Source organism: Danaus plexippus (genome assembly GCF_018135715.1).
Source record: "Danaus plexippus chromosome 3 unlocalized genomic scaffold, MEX_DaPlex mxdp_25, whole genome shotgun sequence".
Taxonomy (NCBI): domain Eukaryota; kingdom Metazoa; phylum Arthropoda; class Insecta; order Lepidoptera; family Nymphalidae; genus Danaus; species Danaus plexippus.
In genome coordinates this window covers 1392402-1414415 of record NW_026869844.1, presented here as the reverse complement: position 1 = coordinate 1414415, position 22014 = coordinate 1392402, and the positions used below count along the sequence as shown (strand labels likewise).

At 31.9% G+C, this 22014-nt stretch overlaps 6 protein-coding genes across 8 annotated transcripts; 3 read left to right on the top strand and 3 right to left on the bottom strand.

Annotated features, from left to right (window-relative positions):
- Positions 1–144: 144 nt before the first annotated feature.
- Positions 145–4351, top strand: LOC116779146 (Fanconi anemia group D2 protein). Its single transcript, XM_032673330.2, has one exon. The coding sequence runs from the start codon at positions 238–240 to the stop codon at positions 4294–4296; it is 4059 nt and encodes a 1352-aa protein (XP_032529221.2). The 5' UTR covers positions 145–237; the 3' UTR covers positions 4297–4351.
- Positions 4352–6464: 2113 nt separating this feature from the next.
- LOC116767557 (large ribosomal subunit protein uL1) lies at positions 6465–8167 on the bottom strand. Its single transcript, XM_032657936.2, has 5 exons — positions 8031–8167; positions 7697–7852; positions 7102–7257; positions 6796–6961; positions 6465–6659 (listed from the first exon to the last, which is right to left on the bottom strand). Coding segments are annotated over exons 1-5 (651 nt in total). The 5' UTR covers positions 8033–8167; the 3' UTR covers positions 6465–6488.
- Positions 8168–8229: 62 nt separating this feature from the next.
- LOC116767566 (uncharacterized) lies at positions 8230–8926 on the bottom strand. The gene is made up of 3 exons (XM_032657949.2): positions 8720–8926; positions 8458–8628; positions 8230–8389 (listed from the first exon to the last, which is right to left on the bottom strand). Exons 1-3 carry the CDS (start codon positions 8861–8863, stop codon positions 8249–8251), a joined length of 456 nt encoding a protein of 151 aa, XP_032513840.2. The 5' UTR covers positions 8864–8926; the 3' UTR covers positions 8230–8248.
- Positions 8927–9336: 410 nt separating this feature from the next.
- Positions 9337–11330, top strand: LOC116768300 (polyisoprenoid diphosphate/phosphate phosphohydrolase PLPP6). Of its 3 annotated transcripts, none has more exons than XM_032658988.2 (5): positions 9337–9494; positions 9593–9674; positions 9791–9937; positions 10574–10673; positions 10746–11330. In XM_032658988.2, the coding sequence occupies exons 2-5, from the start codon at positions 9666–9668 to the stop codon at positions 11138–11140; spliced, it is 651 nt and encodes a 216-aa protein (XP_032514879.2). In that variant the 5' UTR covers positions 9337–9494; positions 9593–9665; the 3' UTR covers positions 11141–11330. The 3 variants fall into 3 exon arrangements, with proteins under 3 accessions (XP_032514879.2, XP_032514893.1, XP_032514886.2); XM_032658995.2 differs by having other exon boundaries at positions 9361–9512; XM_032659002.2 differs by lacking the exon at positions 9593–9674 and having other exon boundaries at positions 9338–9494.
- Positions 11331–11700: 370 nt separating this feature from the next.
- LOC116766163 (single-pass membrane and coiled-coil domain-containing protein 4 homolog) lies at positions 11701–12448 on the top strand. The gene is made up of 2 exons (XM_032655892.2): positions 11701–11862; positions 11938–12448. Exon 2 carries the CDS (start codon positions 11945–11947, stop codon positions 12125–12127), a length of 183 nt encoding a protein of 60 aa, XP_032511783.1. The 5' UTR covers positions 11701–11862; positions 11938–11944; the 3' UTR covers positions 12128–12448.
- Positions 12449–14663: 2215 nt separating this feature from the next.
- Positions 14664–19925, bottom strand: LOC116766714 (thiamine transporter 2-like). Its single transcript, XM_032656773.2, has 7 exons — positions 19249–19925; positions 18273–18403; positions 17982–18126; positions 17329–17477; positions 16863–17048; positions 15623–15840; positions 14664–15024 (listed from the first exon to the last, which is right to left on the bottom strand). Exons 1-7 carry the CDS (start codon positions 19481–19483, stop codon positions 14778–14780), a joined length of 1311 nt encoding a protein of 436 aa, XP_032512664.2. The 5' UTR covers positions 19484–19925; the 3' UTR covers positions 14664–14777.
- Between the last annotated feature and the right edge of the window lie 2089 nt (positions 19926–22014).

Here is a 22014-nt window from a genome sequence, read left to right as displayed (position 1 = left end):
TATTCAATCTTTGATTATCATTGCTCAATTTAAAAATTGAGTTTTTAACGTATTTCTGTCTACTTTTGATGTTGAATCTAACGACTAGAATACGTAACACTTGGCAACACTGCTCACTGAGATGTGAGACTTCAGATACCGATTACCCATAACCGACCTTTCAAACGTCTACTTTAGAGTTGGGAGTTCGATTAATAAGTAATTATAATACAGATAAGTAAACAATAAACTTACAAAATGAATAAAAGATTATTGTCGACAAGAAAGAAAATTTTAGAAATGTCTCCAAAACGGAGAAAAACTATTCACGAAGATTATTTTGAAACTACTTTAAAAGAAAGTGGAATTGATCTAGCCAAACCCCCTGAAAGATGTGTAGCAAAATATGACATAATAGTTATTACGCGAAATTTAAAGAAAATTTTACAAAAGCACTCAGATTATCCCCAAAATTTATCTGAATTCTTCGATAATTTTGTTGAAAGATGTCAAGACTTAGAAATGTTCAAGCATTATTTATTTCCTAATATTGTCAGAAAAACGACAGAAGATCAGTCTATTCAGTGCAAAAACGACAGTATTGTTAGAATTCTTCTCACTATACCATTGTTACAGAATAAATTAATCAACTATATATTCGAAAAAGCTATTGACCTGGCCGCGGATTCAAAATGTGGGCCGTGGATCAAAATGATTTTAAGATCTTTATGCACTTTAGATAATATGATAGATAGTGACAATATAGCTACTAATATAATAAGCTTATTAGATGTTACTTATGAAGAGTTAGTGCAACTTGAAATAATAACTACTATTCCAGACATAATAGGTGACCAAGCACATGACAAAATTGTTATAGAATTAAGTAAAATATTGAAGCAAAAGGATCACAAGCTTATACCCGCTACACTTGACTGCCTTTCTTATTTGTGTCTGTCTAATGATCAATATGAAGAATTGAGGAATGAAACTTTGAACATTCTGAAGACAACAGCAAAATGCAGCTACTTTCCAAATTTTGTCAAATTTCTCCTAATTCCTGGAAAGTCATCTGAGAGCACATACATGGTGGCCGTAAAAGGGTTAAGAAATGCCTTGAGCTGGCCATCATCCATTGCATTACCTGAGGATATTGCATCCAGCCAAATATTAACCGCTCAGGCCATACGTAATACTATGGTATCCTCTGAATCCATAGCAAATGCTTGGATTAAATTAATTTCAAACTGTAATGTTCATTCAGATCACGAAGCATTCAATTTTATTATTATATTAATTCTATTCTCATTATCTGAAGAAAAACAAAAACAGGTGGAAAAGACAATGCGTAAACAAATAAAACTTAATATATTTAAGGAGGATTTATTGGATAAGGCCTTTGAAAAATATAAGCCAATAATCAAAGAATATCTAAAACACATGATATTACTAACAAACTCACTTTTAAAAACACCAGATTCTATGGTTCAATCTTTTGCATCACATATGTATACTCTGATGTTTGACCATCTAGAAGATTCTTGTCAGACAATAGTTGTAGAATTGTTGCAATTTGGATTGAATTGCAAGGATAGTCTCATCAATATATTGGCAATTTTAAACAATGTTGCAGCTAAGAATATGTCTGTATTAAAACAACAAAGTTCACAAATGTTAACACTTTTAGATAGGAAGGATGACATGACCTTGAATGAAATAAGGGCGGTCATGAATTTAGTATGCGGTCTAGCCTACAGCTATGATAACTCAGTAATACGAAGTGATGTTCATATAATAATAAGAAAGTACTTAGGAAGGTCCAACCACACTATTAAATATCATGGAATACTTGCCGGTATTCATGCTGTAAAATATTTAATAGCATTTACTTCTGATGAAGACAGTGATATAAGTTTACCGGAAGATATAAATTATGGCTCCGTGGATTGTCTCCCTGAAGGCAATCTTAGAGAGGCAGCGCAGATCATAGAACTTATAAACTGCAGTACCAGGGAGTTTCCTAAAATGATAGCTTTTTTCTATGATGAATTCTGTGAAATAATCAAATCTTCATCCCACATCAACAAACATTTTCTTAAATGGATAACATTGGTTGTGACTAATGATTTGGCACAAAATTATATTGTAAATAATCTTCCCCATGAGTCAGTGGGAGAGTTAACTCTGTGCCTACAGTACTGTCTCAATGCGGAAAGTGAAAAAGATGATGAAATAGCCATTAATATTGCGGGCTTAACATTGGAAGAACAGGAAGATGTAAATATACTAATACTGTCACCTTTGTTCCAATTGGTTCAGACGTTGGATAACTTGGAAGAGAAGGATAATAATTCAACAAACATTTATGCACTAATCGGTTGTCCTGTTGTTATGCCAAAAGTGGACGTAGAAGTCGTGAGGGATGAACTTACTGATAGTTCTATATCAGCTATTCTGGATTGTCTTATTCACTGCGTCAATTGGTTTCGCGAAGTTTTAAACGCATTTTCTGCTGTCCCTGAGCAAAACTTACGAAGTAAGGTTATCAATAGGGTTTTCCATATACAGCAGTTGGAAAGCCTAATTACAGAGATTCTGACAAAGAGTAACCTGACATATCAGCCGCCATCTTGGGCGGGTCATCTAAACACGAGTAATGAGAAAGAGAAACTGGAAAGAACCTTAAAGAAACAGTCAGTTGCTAAACGCAAGAAAAAGAAAGAAGGGGTAACCGACGAATCGATTTTACCAGAAAGTTGTAAGTCGCAAGCTACGCAAAAAAAGACAGCCGGTAATTCCAAAATGGCTTTAACTCACAACATACAATTTAGAGCCCTTGACATAAAGATCATTGAATTATTAAACGAAGAGTTAACAGAGACTGATTTCGAACAAGCTTTGACAGTCAAAATTGCCACATTTCTTTTAAGTCATATCAATAAAGCCCTTGAAAAGACGTTACACCCGAAGTTGAAAAAAAATATTTTCTCTAACAAACAAGATACCACTGATATTTATGACCCGGTTAAAGCAGAGCAATTTGCTGAATATGTCAACAAAATTATGCCAAAAATTGTTGAACATCTCACATTTGTTACGTCCTGTTTGGAAGCCAGGATGTGCTTCAATGATACTGATCAGGAGAGGGATGAAGACGATGAGCTTATGTATAACGACGAATTATTTGAATACATAAGTCTATTAGAAAACATATTTAATTTTCTAAAAATTTATTTCAAATGGATTGGTTTCAAAAATCGAAACAATCCGCTCTTGCAATCCTCTCTGAAAACATTAGCAAAGTTAGATGATGAAACATTCGTGACGTTGCAGGACCTATTGACCAATATTGCGAAAAGTTTACAGAATTACAAAAAGTACTGTGTCTTACTAAGTACAGCTACATCATTAATTGAACTGTTGAAAACATTACAGGAACATTCTTGCAATCGTTCTATATTGGTTATTTTAAGAGATACAGCAAAATCATTCTTATCAAAACCATGGAAGACTGCAGAGGGCGCAGACGAAAAAGGAGTTCAATTAAATCAAAGTATAGACATATTTGGTAAAGTTTTCTTCGAGAACATTGAAATTGATGATATTAAAGATTGCACTTTGTCAATAATGAATGACGTAGAGGCTCTTAAAAAAGGGCGTTCTCATCTCAATTCTTATAAAAGCATTAATAAAAACAATTTCTCGATATTATTCCGGATCATAGGAAGTTCTTTGCATGATAGAACTAAGCAGAAAGTAAACGAAAATCTAACAAACTCAGAACATTTGGAAGTGTGGGAAAGTGTGCTAGTTACATTGAAGTCTATGGTAGAAATAACAAAAATATTGGAATTCAGAAATATCATGGTGGTATTTTTCAAAAAATCTATCCCTGTTATAAAACTATTTGTGACATACGGAATCCCAATACTGCAAATAGAGTTCAAAAACAATCCGCAAAGAATATTAGGTATATGGAGCGTGTTACAGAAATCAACGAGGTTTCTACAATCCGTATGTTGTCATCTCAAATTGAAGAATGACAAAGTGTTGATGGCTAAAATTCCAACAGTCAAAGAACTGCTGGAGACGCTGATATATAAAGTTAAATCAGTTTTAGCGTCGAATGAGTGTACGGAAGCTTTCGAGATGGGAAACCTTAAAAATAGGAACATCCAAGGGGAAATCATTGCGTCCCAAGAAACTGTGGATGATGTAGAGGTGCAAGACGATTGTGACGACCACTTGCCAGATGACAGCGACTCCGAAGATAATGATCTAGAGTTTGGCTTGAAGAGTGCAAGCGAAATGATATAATCAGTTTTGATACCATTTATATTGTTACCATTAAATAAAGCCATTTATATATAAAGATATCTTTATTAAAAGTGAATACTATGACAATGATATATCAATTTTATATATAGGTTTTCTTCAAGAAAAAAAATAGATCATCATCCTACAGTAACAAAATATAGAGAATAAAAGGTCAAAGACGTTGGAATTTTGTAGGGTTTTGGTAATAACTGTATTAAGCCTTTTAGCTTGAATATATTTTTAAAATGTGTTATGAAAATTCGTCTCTTTCGAGAGGTTTTTATATTTCAAAAGATTCTCTATTTATATATAGCTTTCTTTTTGACCTGTTCTTATATTTTGTTTATTCTTAGTGTTCAGTTTTATTTAACCTAATATATTTTTTAACGATGTGGATAGCGAAAACTAAAATATTCTGTCAACCCAATTTTAAAAAAAGGATTTTATTTAAGTCCGGTAGACAGCGTGTGTATAGACATTTAGGACTTGTTTACGGATACCCTACAGCGACATCATATACAAAGCTCTAATAGCTATCCAATGATGTTAAAAACCTATAGAAGGAATTCATATTCCTAACTTGTGATTTTCATCGTAGTCAAAGCGGTGGTGATCATCTGGTATGTCAGTCATCGATGGGCAAGAAGCTTGGACATCACAAAGTCAATCGAATCCCGAATTCCAAATACAGTCACTTGACTTTTGACTTCTTAAATCGTCAGGAAATTCGCAATGTCAATAACCCCATTTTCGTACGATCTTGAACCTTTAAACCTCCGTAGAAACGAAAGTTTATTATGCCTGTTCTTTCGTCTGTATATTTTAAATGTTTAAAGAGACTATTAGATGATGCCATCGTCAAGAATTTATTGAGTAACCATTTTCACGTTTTAACCTTACAGGCATAATAAACAACTTATCCAGAATAGTAATACCCGCCAGGTCATGATCCGACCTCAAACTGATGAAAACTTTTTCAAAATAATCTGGGTATTACTCAACTAGATCAAGGCCGCATTTTTATTTCATTTGAAACACTACATAACAATTTTTATTTAATATTTAATTTATATCTTTAATATATAAACGGTATGTAGATGACACCTTCACAATATTAAATAAAAATAAAACATCTGCTTTTCTAAACCACCTTAATTCTGTCAATAGCAAGATTCAGCTTACTATAGAATTAGAGGCAAATAATTCCTAAGCTTTCCTTGATATACTTGTCATTAGGAACCCTGACAATACTTTGGGACATACTGTTTTGTAACAAAAAATAAGAGGAGCTGTATTGGCTAAGGGGTGAGTTGGCGGCGGGCGAGGTGTGGAGTGGTGTGATGTATTGAGGAGGGGAGAGGTGTGGTGAGGAGAGGAGAGGAGAGGGGAGGAGAGATTATTTAAAGAGCCTTTTTGGATGTAATTGTGCATTACTTTGTGAAATTGGAAATAAACAAGTGATTTAGCAAGAAGTCGTACTGTTTTAATTATTTTCTTTGAGAAGTCAGTTGTGTTTTGTAATTAAAATAATAGTTTATAGGAAACCCACACATACGGATAGGTATCTCAATGGTAACTCGCACCACCATCCTATCCAGTTAGCTACTACTAAATTTTCAGTTGACAAATCCATTTTCTTTAACTGCTTTAAATTACGAAATTACACTTTCTTTTCAATTGGCTTTAACAAAATTAAAATAATTCCAGAGGCTAGAATTCAGTGTGAATGATTCTGATAGTTATCTTTTATAGCCTAACTTAACGTATTATTTTCGTACACCCAGTCGTAACATAACAGAACTAATCACCCAAGAAAATTTCTTAAATCAAAATGCAATATGTAATAGTTTAGTTTTAAGCGAGTGTGAAGCATGTCTCATTTTGTAAAAAATTTTTTTTCTTGGACTAAAAAAAGTATTTTCTTAATCCCCCCACCTGTGACGCGAGTCTGTATACGCGGATATCTCGGTATAAAAACGATTTATTCATTATTCTTGTTATAAAAATGTAGAACAATAACAAGCACTGGACTTGATTTGTTTACTCTCAAGGATATTTTTCTTATTATCGTAACAGTAATAAAATATATATATATATATATATATTACATCCTTGCTCTTTTAAGTCTTTAGAAAACGAGTATAAAATAAATAAAATCATTAATCAGATATGGTTGTAAATGTATATTTAGTTTAGTACAATCTCTGGGGTGGTCCCATAGTGGACTTCATGTGAAGTGACCTCACATTCTGCCAGTGCTTCTTCAGAAGTGACACCAAGAAATTGATCGACAGATGCACATTCTGTGCAAGTTCATCCTGTGTCATATCAACATGACCGACGGCCACAGAGAGACAGAGTACCTGAGATCACATTAAAAATATTATTAAGGTAGTAAGTACTCAACATATATACAGGAATCCTACATTTTAAAGTCGCTTAACAAACATAAAATTTTGCTAAACTATACAAATCAAATTAAGTTTAAACAAATATTACCTTTTTCATTTGGAATTTGATGGTAGCTTTGACCTCATCAATCTTTTGTGTCATTGACTCCTGGTGGGAGAGAAGACCAGGGAACTTTCCGGCCTTGTTCAGACCCGGACCAAGGAGACGGGGAATCTGCTTGATGAGGGATTCAGATGCCAAGAAAGCGTCGTATCTGGAAGTTATTGCAATTGAATGAAAAATTGTTTTAAAACAATTCTCATACTAAAAACTATTTAAGTGTATCAAGTTGAAAAGAATGATAGTTTAATACTGAAATTGATAAATGTAAGTACTGCATGTTATAACACTTACTTCTTAGCTAGTTTCTTAACCAGTTTCTTGTTCTTGTTAAGTTTCTTAAGAGCTTCAGCATCCATGCATGGTACGGTCAGTGACTTAGCTTCATCACAATGTTGCTGGTCTCCAAGAACACAAACTTGCATCTTGGGTCTAGGGATGTACTTTAGCCTGAAATAAATTAATAATTATCATAACTATTTAACTATAAGATATATAAATACTATATGTTTCTAGTCAGTGATATGTTGATCATCAAGAATCAGATAATACATGCAATTTTATTTTATTCATCATAGTAATTGGTGGGTGATTATTTAACATCGAGTTATCCTAAGACTACGCTGTGTCAGGTCTTACCATGTCAGCGTTGATAATTTATTGAATCGGTAAGTCGGAACAAACCTACCCAATATTTAAAGACTCTGGGTCAAGTCCCGTCAGTTTACACTGACTCCCTGTACGGATTCATTGTTGTGGACTAACTATGTAAATAACATTTGATACAATCGAACGAAACACGTTTTGATACTAAATTAGTCGAATTATGTTGGCGTCATATCTAACAGTTCAACAAGCCCACAATAATGCTCTTTCCAGGTAAACATACTTGACGGTGCCGGAGAAACGCTTGTCCTTTTGGGGGTCATAGTTCTTGAGACCAATTTGGAGTTCCACTGTCTCCAAGAAGTTACGTTTCTTGTCTTTCGACGATTGGAGTACGGCATTGACGCACTCATATAGAGTATCACGAGATACTTTCGACCTGCAAACATAGATGTTAAACTAAGCACATTTACGGATAGGTTATTTCGTCAATCAATCAATATAACAAGTGTAAAAAATACTACTAATCACACTAAACACTGTTTGCAGACAAAAATAATTAATGTAATTTATTTAATAACAACGAATGATTTTCAAGATTTTAAAAGATTACTCACATTTTAAGTCACACACCCGCCTCTACTGTTCAACGTCAGAACCAAAAAGAAACCTCGTCAAATGTCACAATTCAAAGAGGTGTTGCCATTATAATTTATAATAGTTATGTTTACTTTATTATGACACTTTAAAATGTTACAACTTCTGATATTTTATTAAATAATATGGATTTCATTAAAAATAAAAAAAGTAAAATAAAGACTTTTAACCTAAGGTTTTAAAACAGAGTAGCGTATTTATTATTTTTCCTAACAATATCCAAAATAAGCGTATTCGGTGATGTTGGTTGGGGTCGTCTTGGAAATGTTTTATGCCAAGAGCTAGAAGTAATTTCCAGATCATGTTGCCACCAACCATACTGAAAAACAAGATAATATGTCTACCATTTCATATATTTAAATAAGCGAATGTCACACAAAAAATTACATCGTTAGAGCTGGAAGGTGGAATTCTATACATATCGGCTGGTCCTACTGGTTTTATAACTCCCTTGCGTTTCATTTTGATGAATCTTTGAAATGACCCATAAGCAAAGCCATTTACTCTACCAATGTAACAATCAATCAACCTGATAGAGTCGACGTCCGGCCTTTGGACCTATCAAAATGTTATTATTTGATAATTATAAAATTAAAATTGTTTTTTAGTATGTTATCATATATAGAAAATAGTTAAGTAACAAAAATACTCTTTCTGGCATAGTCGAATTTTGAATTATTCTTTGCATCAATGGCTTAACTTCTTCTTTGGACATTGGCTCTTCGTAATCACTTCTTAGAGTATCCTTTATAAAATTCTGAGGACCATACAAAGTAATTCCAAAAAATTCCATTTATATAAAATATTAATATATTCAAAATAGAAAATTGACATATGTAAAACTATTAGAGAGACTTATTTTTAGGTATAGATTAAAAAAATACACTTGACGAATATCTATGTACAATTTTCAAATTATAATATTAGTCATTTATAGGTGATAGTCATACATATGTTGTTTTATTAACATATAATCAGATAAAAAATTTAAACTTTATAAAATATTAATATAGTGAATTTTTAGTTAAGACAGTTCAAAAAATTATTTTTGTGATTTTAGAAAATATAAAATGATTAGACAAATCGAGTTCAAATAGTTAAGGTACTATTTATGCTAATGTAGCAAGAGAACATGTAGATGAACTATTTACATGTTATAATTAACATATATTTTTTATATAATTAGTTTATTTTGAAAACTTTTCGAATTATATATTTTAACAAGTTTAGTTGAAAAATAGGTAAAATTTTAATATCATTCCTGGCTTACCTTCATATTTTGTGATGGTAAGAAAGTCGTTTTGACAACCGCGAAGGTATTGTTATGTAGAGAACTGAGAAGTATCTGATAGCATATTTTGCTGTCTGAAACATCGAATACAGTAAAAACCGGAGCCTAATATTCAAGTTGCAGCATAATTTCGGTGACTAATTTTCGTGGAGTTCGCATTCATACTTTTTTTTAAATTATTATGGACAATAATCTATTTCTTAATAAATTTTATTGCATGTTTCATTGTAGATATCCATAAAGAGCAGCTATCGGCTTTTAGTTAGTTCAAGTGATTCTATTGTTAAGCTTTTATTTACACAAAATGGATTTGGTAAGATGTTAAGGACACTAAAATCGCTAGTATTATTCATTGCATGAATAACAAATGAATGAGATCATAGCGCTAATTTTAAAAGAGTTCGATAATTTCATTTTTTGTCGTTTTAGCTAGGACATACAGAAGAGAAGAGAAAAGTACCAGATATGTTGCAGAAGATATTGCAATATGATGTACAGGTTACAAAAAAGATTGTTGAATTATCTCAAAATGTCACAGCATTAAGGTCACTTCGCATTCATTCAAAGTTTTTAGAGGTAATACATAGATAACAATACACCTTTAAGATAATGACAAGTGAGAAGTTAATCATTATAACACAGTATGACTCATTCCAGTAATAATTGTACTGCTATTAATATAAACAAAATCTTGATTTAACTGTAGAGTATCACCTATACTTATTCATATTTACTTCAATTTTGTTTATCAAGTTATTCCGGTACAACATGATCATGTAAAGTGTCTATCTTTATGTCCAGTGCAATTTCTATGCTACTATTTAGTAAACAGTCTGCAAGCTTCCATATTATCATAGATTGTTTTCTTCTTTTGTCTAGTTTTAGAAGGTGATAAAATTAAAATTCTTGTAACTCTGTCCACTAAGTATGACACCCTTCATTGTTTTGCACCTGAGTACCTCACCTTAAAATTAATGCTATCTCATAAACAATTATATCTCTGCTCTATACAATAGTATGGATTATTTTAATTTTATATTGGTGAAAGAATTTTTGTTTCTAAAGTCTAGCATATCAATGTCAGACCAACTTAATTGGCATGTATTATTGTTTATTTTACGCAAAAATAAAAAATTTAAAGTAAAAATGTGGCCTCGCTAAGATTTTTTGACCAGCATATTAAAAACTAAATGTCATTAACTGACTCTTCAGGTATCATGTCATGGAATTGTTTGGTTGGCTGGATGGCTTACTTTTATTTGGTTGTTCAACAACAAAGATCTATATCAGCTACAGGTTAACACGTTGTTCGGTATGTATAGCCATAGACAGAAGTTTTTTTTTTATTTATGCAAAAGAAATTAACATGAAGGTTTTATTTTAGCTTTAATATTGGATATAGTAATAGTAGCAGTAACCAAAGCTTTTGTGAGAAGACGTCGTCCTATACCGATGAGTAAGCTAATACCAGGCAACCCTGACAAGTATTCATTTCCGTCTGGTCATGCGAGTAGAGCCGCTTTGGTTGCTTTTATCCTAATTTACTGTGATCCGATCTCTATGATATTCTTCCCTCCCCTACTGGCATGGGTTGGAGCTGTGGCTATCTCGAGGGTGCTTGCCGAGAGGCACTATATTCTGGATGTGTTAGCCGGGCTTGGTATTGGTGTTCTAGAAGGTTTGATCATATCGGTTGTATGGTTTTCTCAAAGTACAGCAGCTGGTATTTTAACTTCTTTATCAGATGAAAAAGTGGATGGAGGAGAGTATCATGTTTGAACAAATTTATTTGAAAGAAGTACTATGTATAAAATGCATAAGTAACTATTGTGTAATTTAGTTTTGTGTTCTTATAATTGTATTGTTTTTGTAGTTTACTTTAAAATATATTGATTACTAATAATATATTTATATATTTACTTATGTTATAAACAATAAAGTGAGAAATAAATAATATAAATTAATATAATTTTTTATTTCCCTGTGTAATAGTAAATTAATTTTTTATAGGTGCTACTTAATAACAGGAGTACGATATGATTTTTATGCATTGTCTATGTTCTACATTATTAATAAAATAAATATTACTGAACGTAATTAATGGTGTTGCTGGAAATAAGAACCCGTTGCGTTGAATATTTTTCTAAAATATATTAGTTTTTTTAATAAAATTAATTCTAGTTATTACTAGAACATAAATTAATGTAAAAAAAAAACATTTTAAAACAAATTTTCGTAAATTATTCCAATTCATTTGCTTTTAGTTGTGTAAATTTGACACATTTATTTCCCTTATGGGGAGAAAACTTTTTGAACTACTGAACTTGTGTTTATGTCATTTGTCAAAGTGCCAACAGAACGTCATACGTATCGAAAATCTAATATTTTATATTTATATGCGTTTTGGTGACGTGTAGATAACTTTTTCAATAGCTTGAAACTGAACATTGTTTAAATCTTAAGTACTGCAATTTTCTACATACAACAAACATACATTAAAGGTATTAGTTTAAAATTTCTGGTTTGTGCGTTGTGGGATTATTTCTTGAGGCTAACGAAAGAATTTGTTTTTATAGTTTCACGATGAGGAAGCTGAAGGGAACTGTGAAAGAAACCGCAAAACAGAAACGTGAGAGAAAGCAGGAATTCGCTAAAATGCGTAATCAGATTAACACAGTAGTACTTCCTACTTTTGGTGTAATATTTATGTTGATATGTGTTTATGTTTATTTTAAAACCCGGCCAGCGACTATGCAGTATGCGTAATAATGTCTCTCTCATCGAAGAAAACTCTTCCTGGCCAATACAATGGTTGTGAACTTTTAAGACTTCCTGAAACTATGTCATTTCCAAATATTTTATTTTCTATATTTTCCTCTCACTTACATTCCAAAACATATCAGTTAATGTCCATTTTATAAATTAACATATTAATTTTATGAATGTCAAAGTTGAGAACACCACCATTAGATTTATATGAATGGATTATAATATATTTTTACATACATTAATTTATAATCTATAAGTACTTAAATGTTGTATTAAAAAAAAAAACCTATTTGTTGTGCAATAAATTATTAAAATTAATATTTCACTTTTAATTAACCTTCACATTGTATATCTCGTGTTCCCATTATATACAAATTAATATCATTATAAAATGCTTCATAAATTTATTGAAGGAAGTAATAAAGAAATTGATTAGATAAATTACTATATTATGTAAGTACAAAAAAAATTCTATGATTATTTTTAAATAATTTTCACTAAAACATTTTTTAAATTCTTAGCCAAAATTTTTATATTATATTGTTGCTTGTTATGTTAACAACTAATTGATGAGTACACGATTGAATATTTATTTATTTTACTCTTTTCCCGAGTACCACAACAGAGCATACCCGGTGAGTGGAACCGAGACTGTGTTATATATAGTTAGTATTATTATTATTTATCGTCAAACGAACACAAAAATTATGATTTTCTTCAAAGTACTTCAAAGACACAGTATTCACAAATAGGTTGATTATAAAGTACTCCAGATGGAGATAATCATGAGGACTTTCGATGGGATCTGATTTTAGCTAAATAAACAGAAAATTCTTATATTTTTTTTGTAATTCTAAATTTTATTCTTAGTGGAACATTCTTGCCACAGTTTTGAATTCTACAGTGACTTTTAAGCCTCATTGTATGCTAAGTCCATTTTTAAGATTAATTTATTTTCGTATTACTCTGCACATGAAACAGCTAGGTAACAAAGTTATATTCTTACTTATAAATTGCTTAATGTACTTGTTAAGAGATAAACTTTAATAGACATTTGGTAAAAGCGCTATCAGTTAAAAGTTAATAGAAACATTTTTCGCCCGCATTTTATGCAGCCAATCTGACGGTACGCATTAGTACTCGCTGCTTTATACCCTTCATACAAATACGTCACGTCAAACCTCGTATTGGATAGAAATTCGTTTTGTAATGGGACTATTTATTTTGGCCTATATACCATTTAGCGCAACTGAATAATTTGTAATTATCTAATAAGTGATTTTATTACAGTTATTGAAATTATTGCTGTAGACATTGAACTCTCTTCTAGTCAGTGGCGTAGCTAGCATAGGTGGCACCCGGGGCGGATTTTGTAGATGTCACCCCAAAACTCAATCAAAACTTGTAAAATAAAAATAAGTCATAATCATTTATGTTTTATTAAAATACGAGTATTACAAATATAAGTACATTATGTGAAAAAAAAATATTATGCTAAATATTAAAATTTCTTCCTTCTAGCTTTGACACTTGCGAAGTCCGAAATCACGTCTTCAAAATTTAAAATTTATACTTTGTGTTGCTTCATGTTCTATCGCTAAAATACCAAGATTGTTTAATCTGGTTTCAGTTTCAGTAAAAGAATATTGAAATGAATGCGGACGGAAACAAAAGAAATTGCCCAATCCACAATACAAGTGACGAGCTCTATATCGAGGGAATCCCCTGACCAGCGTTTTTTATGCGCGAACGGGGGGAATTCCTGACCGATTGACAGTGTGCACATTGTTATGTTTTTAAATATCAATCTATTAGGCTTGTGGTACGATATTATAATTATCGCTCTGCCACAGATTTACGATTTATTATAGGTAGAAAGAACTACATCTGATGGTCATAGTCGGGCTCGGGTGTCACCCCTAAACGGGTGACACCCGGGGCGGCCCGCCCCTGCCGCTCCCCCCTAGCTACGCCACTGCTTCTAGTTCACACTTTTTGCTTGCCCTAAGGCCTAACCCCAATCTTTGTATATTAAAGACGTTTTAAGGATAGGAATGTCGATTTTTTTTTATATGCTATGGCTACATTCGCACTGGACTCTTGAAATACTTTGCCAATGTCAACGTCTGTCAAATATTTGTAAATTTTTCAACCACGACATTGATGTGGTGTTAATTACCTTTTGTTATAAATGATTTAGGCATTAGTAATTTTAATCTGTCAGTATACTCAAACTTAAGTTTTGATCAATATTAGACCGGGTTCATTTAATGTGAGAACTGTATTTCTGTTGAAGGTAGGTTTATGACCATTTTAAAATTTCACTTATAAATATAAAGTATAATAGCAAATAAATTCATTATAATTCAGTGCATGTAATTTAATGCGATATTAAGTGTTTATTTCAGACTTAAAAAAATATATGTTTGTAAATTTATAATTTAAAATAGTCATAGATCTTATAGTGAGGTAGAGTTTAGGTAAAGCATGACATTTCGTTGATTTGAAACATCGGAATAAAAAAAGTCTGATCAACATAATACATATATTTAATTAACGCAATTTTGCTACACCACAACCAACAAAATATATATCTCTACAACAACTTATATAAACAATATTCTCATACAATTATTTCAAATATCTATTAATACTGGGCGGCGGCATTAATTCTTTTCTGTTTACAACCGTGCAACATCAATCCCAATATCCACACGGCTGCTAAGATAACGAAGAGACCGCTGATAGAGAAGTATTGTGAGGTTATGTTTAATGATAGACTCTGTATTAAGACGACGGTCAGTATTGACTGGAGTCCAGTACCGACCAGGGTGTTGATACCGAATATCAGACCGAAACAACTCTCGTCGGTCAACTGGCAGGCGATTTTGGCACTGGAATTAATATTATGAGTTAGAACGATCCACGTATGCGTTTAACGATATTCATAAAATTTGGTTTGCGCTTATATATTGTGATGAATAGTTTTAACTATAGTAGTTCATTCGAGAATTCGTATCGATTTTTAAAGGCAAAACTGTTTTACCGATGCAGCAGCACAAAAGTAACTCAACGATAGATGGCGTTGTTGAATCTAAATTCAATTAATTAGTATAGAATGAAAGGTTTATCGAAACGATAAGGATTCAAACCACCAATCTGTGGAATGTCGTCTTTCAATTATTTTATTTTTTTAGTATGCTATATATTTAACCGTTATATTAGAGCAGAGGTGCCATCTATTATGACTCTTGATGACACAAAGCACAAACCAGATAAGCAAATTATTTCTCAAAACTATTTAGCAATACAAAGAAAATTGAAAAAAAAAATATATTAAATTTATATTATATATTTCACCAGCATTTAAATACATAATGCGGTAGAAAAAGCCCATTTTGCTAGTATTTCAAGGTTCCAAATGTTAAAGATATATAAAAAACCTGGTATTGCCAGTTTTTCTAACAGTATCATAAAATTAATCCAACATACCTCGCTAGTGTTATAATATAGTGGTACAAAAGACCCATAACTATATAACCGGCGTAAGACACGAACACGTTATCTATGAAGGCGCCTAGAAATACAGCTGTGCCCTGAGCAACACCTGCAAGGCCTGGATATAAGGCGCGAGTCAGATGGGAGGATGCGAAGGAACCCACCGCACCTAGCAGGGTCTGAGTGGCTTCCACTGCACCATTGTACACCACCTGCCATATATATATATGAGTGTTAAGAAAAGTTAGAATATTTCTAGCACTAGGTAATAATTGTTTAGAATATTGAGATTAGTTATAATCATAAATTGTGGGATTTACAGCAGTAGGTACGGATTATACATATATCAACACATATTATAAAACAAAGTCCCTCACCGCGTCTGTCTGTCTGTTCGCGATAAACGGAAAAACTACTGCACCGATTATCAAACGGTTTTCACCACTCAAAAGCGTCCTTCTCAAGGAAGGTTTCAGTATATAATTTGTTTAGTTTTTGTATTTATTTGTGTGTACATTAACGATATTTGTTGAAAAAGTCGGGAAAACATGAGCCCTCTGAGAGCTTTTAACGAAAACGCTGCCTAAACCCTTTGAGATATAACAAAAAAATTTGTGGTGGAACTGTGTATCTTATATAGGTCTACAGAAAAGTCCGCGGTGGCATATGTCTATACCTTAAGGATAACATACTATATATATTTTACAACTTTAAAAAAATTTCAGTCCTAAAGCCTTTATTGCAAAGCTATTTACATAAATACGGTACTAAGTCATATCAAAAATAAATTACTTCGTTTTCAAGCCTTCAACAGTATCTGTAAATCACTTTTAAAATCATTTAAATCGGTCGTACCATTGAAGGTTTTCATAAGTTTATAATTCTCAAAATCGAATAGGCTATTTTATATTTTTTGTTAAGAGCCCGTGCGAAGCCGGGGCTGATAACTATACTAGCTGTTATATATATGGTGTTCAGTTTACAAATATTTGTTTCAATACTAGAATTAATTAATTCTTTTCCATTACAGAATAAATTCAGAGAATTTTCGAATGTTCAAAAAAATCGTATATGATGCCCCCATCATATTCACATAGTATTTCTTATTTATATATAGATTACTAAATACATTAAGCATAAGTGTATCTGATATATATAATTAGAAAATATATGGTGTGTTAAAATATATTAGAAGTGTGATAATATTTACATCACTTATCTCTATCATACTCACAGGACTGTCAGTTCCTTTTTGTATTTGCTTCCACAATAATTGTATATATGTTTGAGTCTGTACAAACAACGCTAGGGTGGCTGCATACAAGGCGGACCAGACGAGGACTTTGGGTCGCGTATACGCTAAACGGGCGTGTTTATATATAAGAAACGCGGCGTTTTTTACGTTCCTTATGAAGGTATCCTAAAAGAATGTTATGGATAAATATACTTGTTTATAGAATTTACACAAAGTAAAATTAGAAGACAACTTATAAAATTAGATAAATTTCTATTGACGTAATTATTACGTTAGCGCAACGTACCTACGTAGCAGTCGCTATGAAATTTTAATATATTTTTAGAAGACTTATAAATAAAGGATTACGTCCGAAATATCATATTAATTGAGATTATATTAAACAAAAAACTATTATAAGAAAAATACTGATTAATCTCAATGAAGAAAAAAAAAAATTTATTACCTTTACAGTGTCTGTTGGGCAGGAATGTGATTTATCGTCGGTTTTTGTATAGTCCACCTGAAACGTATTGTCTATAGATTGTCTATGGAAATAAATACCATATGGCACGGGGGGCAACCAGAAAGCCCAAAATGTTGCCAAGATTTGTGCTGTAACGAACAAGATATATCTACAAAATTACTACAGATAGGAATATGGAATAATTATACGATATAATATTAACTCATTGAAATGTTACTATAATTATTATGTATAAGTGATTAGTGAGGTAGAGGTTATATTGATAATTATAAAAGAAATTATTTAATCGATAGTTTTTTATACAAACAAGAAAATTATTCTTACAATTATACGCTAAGATATATGTATATATGTAAATAACGAGTGCCGAGTGCAATCTAATCATTTAATCAATCTTACATCTGCAATAACATCTTATAGTAATCGGTATGAGCACAGTTGTCAGTTGTGTCAACATTCTGACATTAGAAAAGATAACAATAGATTTAATTGTTATCGTACGAATATAAACACATTATCTGCATCAGAAAATCAAATATTTATTAATATATATATTATATGGGACATATATAGACTAATATTCATAGTTTAAAACTATGGGTGTGAGTAACCGTGAGATTTCAAGGTCATACCGATTAGTGTGATGTAGTTGAGCTGTCTGTAGTCCATAAGTTCGAAATGTGTCAATAGTTGTGAGCTTACACCTGATAGGAAACGTCCGGATAAGGCCGCTATTCTAGTATACGAGGATGCCACTGGGTATTTTGCTGAATCTACCTATAAATAAAAATATTTTCAACTTTAACACTATTAGTACATTATACATAAACTGCTATTATAAATTAAGTATTAATTTAATCATAATTAACAAAGGTGAAGGACATTCCATAATATTTATCGTTTTTGAAAACCGATACACCGACCTTAGCATATATGTATGTCAAATATGCAACTTCTGTGGCCATATACAAGCCATAAAGGAACTGTGACACTTGGAGCCATTGTATACTGGACGTCCATAACAACACAGCATATACCAATATACCACTGACACCTGAAGAAACAAATACATTAACTTATACATTTTATATTGTACTGAGCGATTATAAGCCAGTTTACATTAATTTGATAAGAAATAACATTTCGAGGATGTTTTTATATGTAAACTCTTAATAACCAATATATTATATAATAATTTATTCGGTGTTATTGTCGATAAAATTAAATTATTCAACATAGTTTTTATGAAGGTGTCTCAATTACGAAAAAATTCTTATAACATCGGTATCCTTATGGCCCCTGTAACTGTCAGAATAATTTCAATTGGTTCATTATATAAATATATATGTGTAAGAAAAATTTATAACAGTGACAATTTAATATGTGTTTATAAATAACACAATGGTAGGTACTTTGTTAATCTTATAAATTTAATTTATTTCGAACAAGTGAAATTAATGCATATTAATCTATGTGTCATATATGCAGAATTTCCCTTAATTATATAGAAGCTTCATGTTTTTTTTTTTTTTATCAATTTAAAAAAGCAAACGACCTATTTATGCATTTGAGATGAACAGTGCTTTGGATAAAATCAATTTTAATAATGTTGATTATGCAGATTTTAATTGCTTTAACACCATTTATATCTCATTATGCTGTTTTTGCCAAAATAATGCATTTTTTTTTCTTAATAAAGTACAAGATAGCTTATCAATTATTGATTAAACAATGTCTTAATAAATATTTATCATTAAACTTTTATCTTAAACTGAATACAATGTTTTATATGTCTGCAATGAGTGATTTTTGTAAACTCAATATGGAGATCTACATGCAGATGCATTTCAAAGTTAATTGTATGTATATTTTTTAAATATTAATATAAATATCGCTCACCTGAAAGTATTATAACTGGTTTAAAATGGAGAAAGTCGGTGATTAAAAAGACAACAACAAGTAAAGCCAGATAGGAATAGGTTCCTATGGGATAAACTTCACGATTGAGTTGGTCTTCTGTAATGTTCCGCCATTCACCAAGAAGGAATTCAGTCACGAACGGCTCAGAAGGCCGAATCTCTCTCAACATTCCAAAGGAACATAGTATAAGGGTTATCTTTATCCAATCTTGCATAATGCTTTACCTTAATCGCCAATATAAAAAGCGATGTCGCCTGAGCGACGTACTTCTACGAGTCTCACAACGTAAATGTTTTCGTATCTGATTAATATTAAACTGATGAAGCGGCATTTCATGCATTTTACACTTGTGCAACTATCTATGATTCTTAATGGTCTCAAATAGAATAGTTTAATATAATACTAGTTTTTTTAATCCAACAAACCGTTGCAACTATGTAAGAGTTGATGGCTAATTTAACATTAATTTTTGAGATAGTTATAATAAACATTTGTCTTATTATTCTTCACAACAAGTGAATACCACATATCTTCATTTTACGTTGTAATGATTTTTAATTTTCCGAAAGAAAATGTCATGGTTTTATAAAAGAGCCATAGGTGCTTTAAGTTACGTATGTAACATGTATTTTTATTTCGCACCTACTGTTTACTGACTGCTGTCACGTTCGCCCATAGATCATCTTTGTCTCTTCTCATGGTCTATGATTAAACGCTGAAACTTGAACGGCAAAAGCCGTTTGTCAATACTGTACTAGGTAACCATCATCAAGTAGAGCCCTTATTTAATGGCTAATGCTTAATGTTGATCAACATGATTCAAACCGAAAAGCCAAAATTTCTGTCTTCAATCGTCTACTGTTCAAATTTCTATGTTCAATGACCGACATGATTCAAGCCGAAAAGCCAAAATTGCCTAGTTACAGTGATGTTATTTTTATTTAAAATTTCTGGCAGTCTCAAGGCCAAATATAAGCGTTCGTGGTTAACAATGAATAATGACATACTATGTTCCGTCTATGATTTGACTATGTTAAATTAAACATTTCGAGTAACCATTTGATTTTGATCACTATGCTCCGACATATATCACTTTGGGAAAGGTTTTCAGCAAAAAAAATTGTTAATATTCGCTTTTTAATCCACTCTTTTAATAGTGAAGCATAGACAGAGACGAAACCTCTCAGCATTCCATGGATTTACCGTGCCGGTGCCGGGTCCATCGCGTTGCAGGGAGAGGAGCTTTAACAGTGCCTGGGACTTGCGACCCAGGTGTAGGTTTAAGGGGCCCCTATCTAACGCGCGTTAAACGCTTACCTCCACTGTCCAAGCTCCTCTCTCTACCTAACCAAATATGAAACGAACCTGCTAGGGCTATCTTCGACGCACGTTCCAAGAATGAACTGATGTTACTTCTTGGCAGGCCTAAGTCTTTTAGCAGGTTGTAGAGAGATTTGGCTGTTATACCTCTCGCTCCTACTTCTACCGCGTACAAATTTACAACGAACATATTCTTAATGAGTTCGTTAGTGAGCTCGTAATACTTGTTGACCTTGATGGCATGGTCTTTGGGGATGTTGGTTTCCCAAGGAAACGTGAGCTTTATTAGTATAACGCGCTTTAAAATTCGCGAATATAAAAATGTATCCGGTCTGGAGGCCGACGCACAAATATCCTCTTGTTGAACTAGCAGCTACGAAAGTTTTCGTATACCGCAAATCTAACTGGTCCACAACCACGGCAAGGAGTTGATATATCAAAACTTGTCTATAGTAGGCATCATATTATATGCTATCCCCACGTAAGTATTAGACATTAGTGAATATAACCTTTTGTAAGTGACTTTTCAGACCAAGGAATCAAAAGAATTGACGGCGTCCACAATCTATATCACTATTTTGGGCGGAACCTAGTGGTTTATTATACTATATTCTTTATGATTCGATGTGATTCTCTTGCGTAAAGGCTTCGCGACATCGTGACTCGTGAAGATTCTTTAGGCTGCAGCCTCATCATGATGTCAGGTCGAAAGAAACCGAAGTCCTATGGGAAAAAACCACGAGTCATGTATCCATTATCACGAAACCTTTTAAATTCGTTTACTTTTATTCTTACAAATCAACAAAAAAATATAGATTGAAGTGAAATGGGGTAACAAATGTTAAAAAGTATGTAATGAGTTGAACAAATTAGTTTGTTTGCAGAAACAGAATGCCTAAGTCAAATAATACAAGCTAATATTCACGATAAGCATAAAAAATGGTCATTATGATTAATGTTATATCATTCAATAAATTTAAAACACTAACATATTAATAGTCCAAAATATATTTCAGAATTGAAACTTAGAAATATAATATAGGAAAGTGAAGAATAGAAGATAAGATAAAAGTCAGCAATGGCAAGTTATATCGAGATGAAAATTCAGCTTGAATTTCAAATATGAAAACTACATCAAGCTGGAAGTAGATAGGTTACAAAAATCATTGATATTTCTCTAGAACGCTTTTCATTTTCATATAAATATTCATTCATAGACTTTTTTTAGTTACGTAAAAAAAGGTAAATAAAATATATAAAGACGTACAAAAGTTTGATTCTTGTGAACATGTCATTTACTCAATTTCATCTCAATTAATAAAAAAGATATTTTTTGCATATTAGAAAAAGCATACAAACATTTAAACAAATAACTATAACCGCGATTAAATATCCTGTGATTAATAAAATAATAGTTTTATAAAA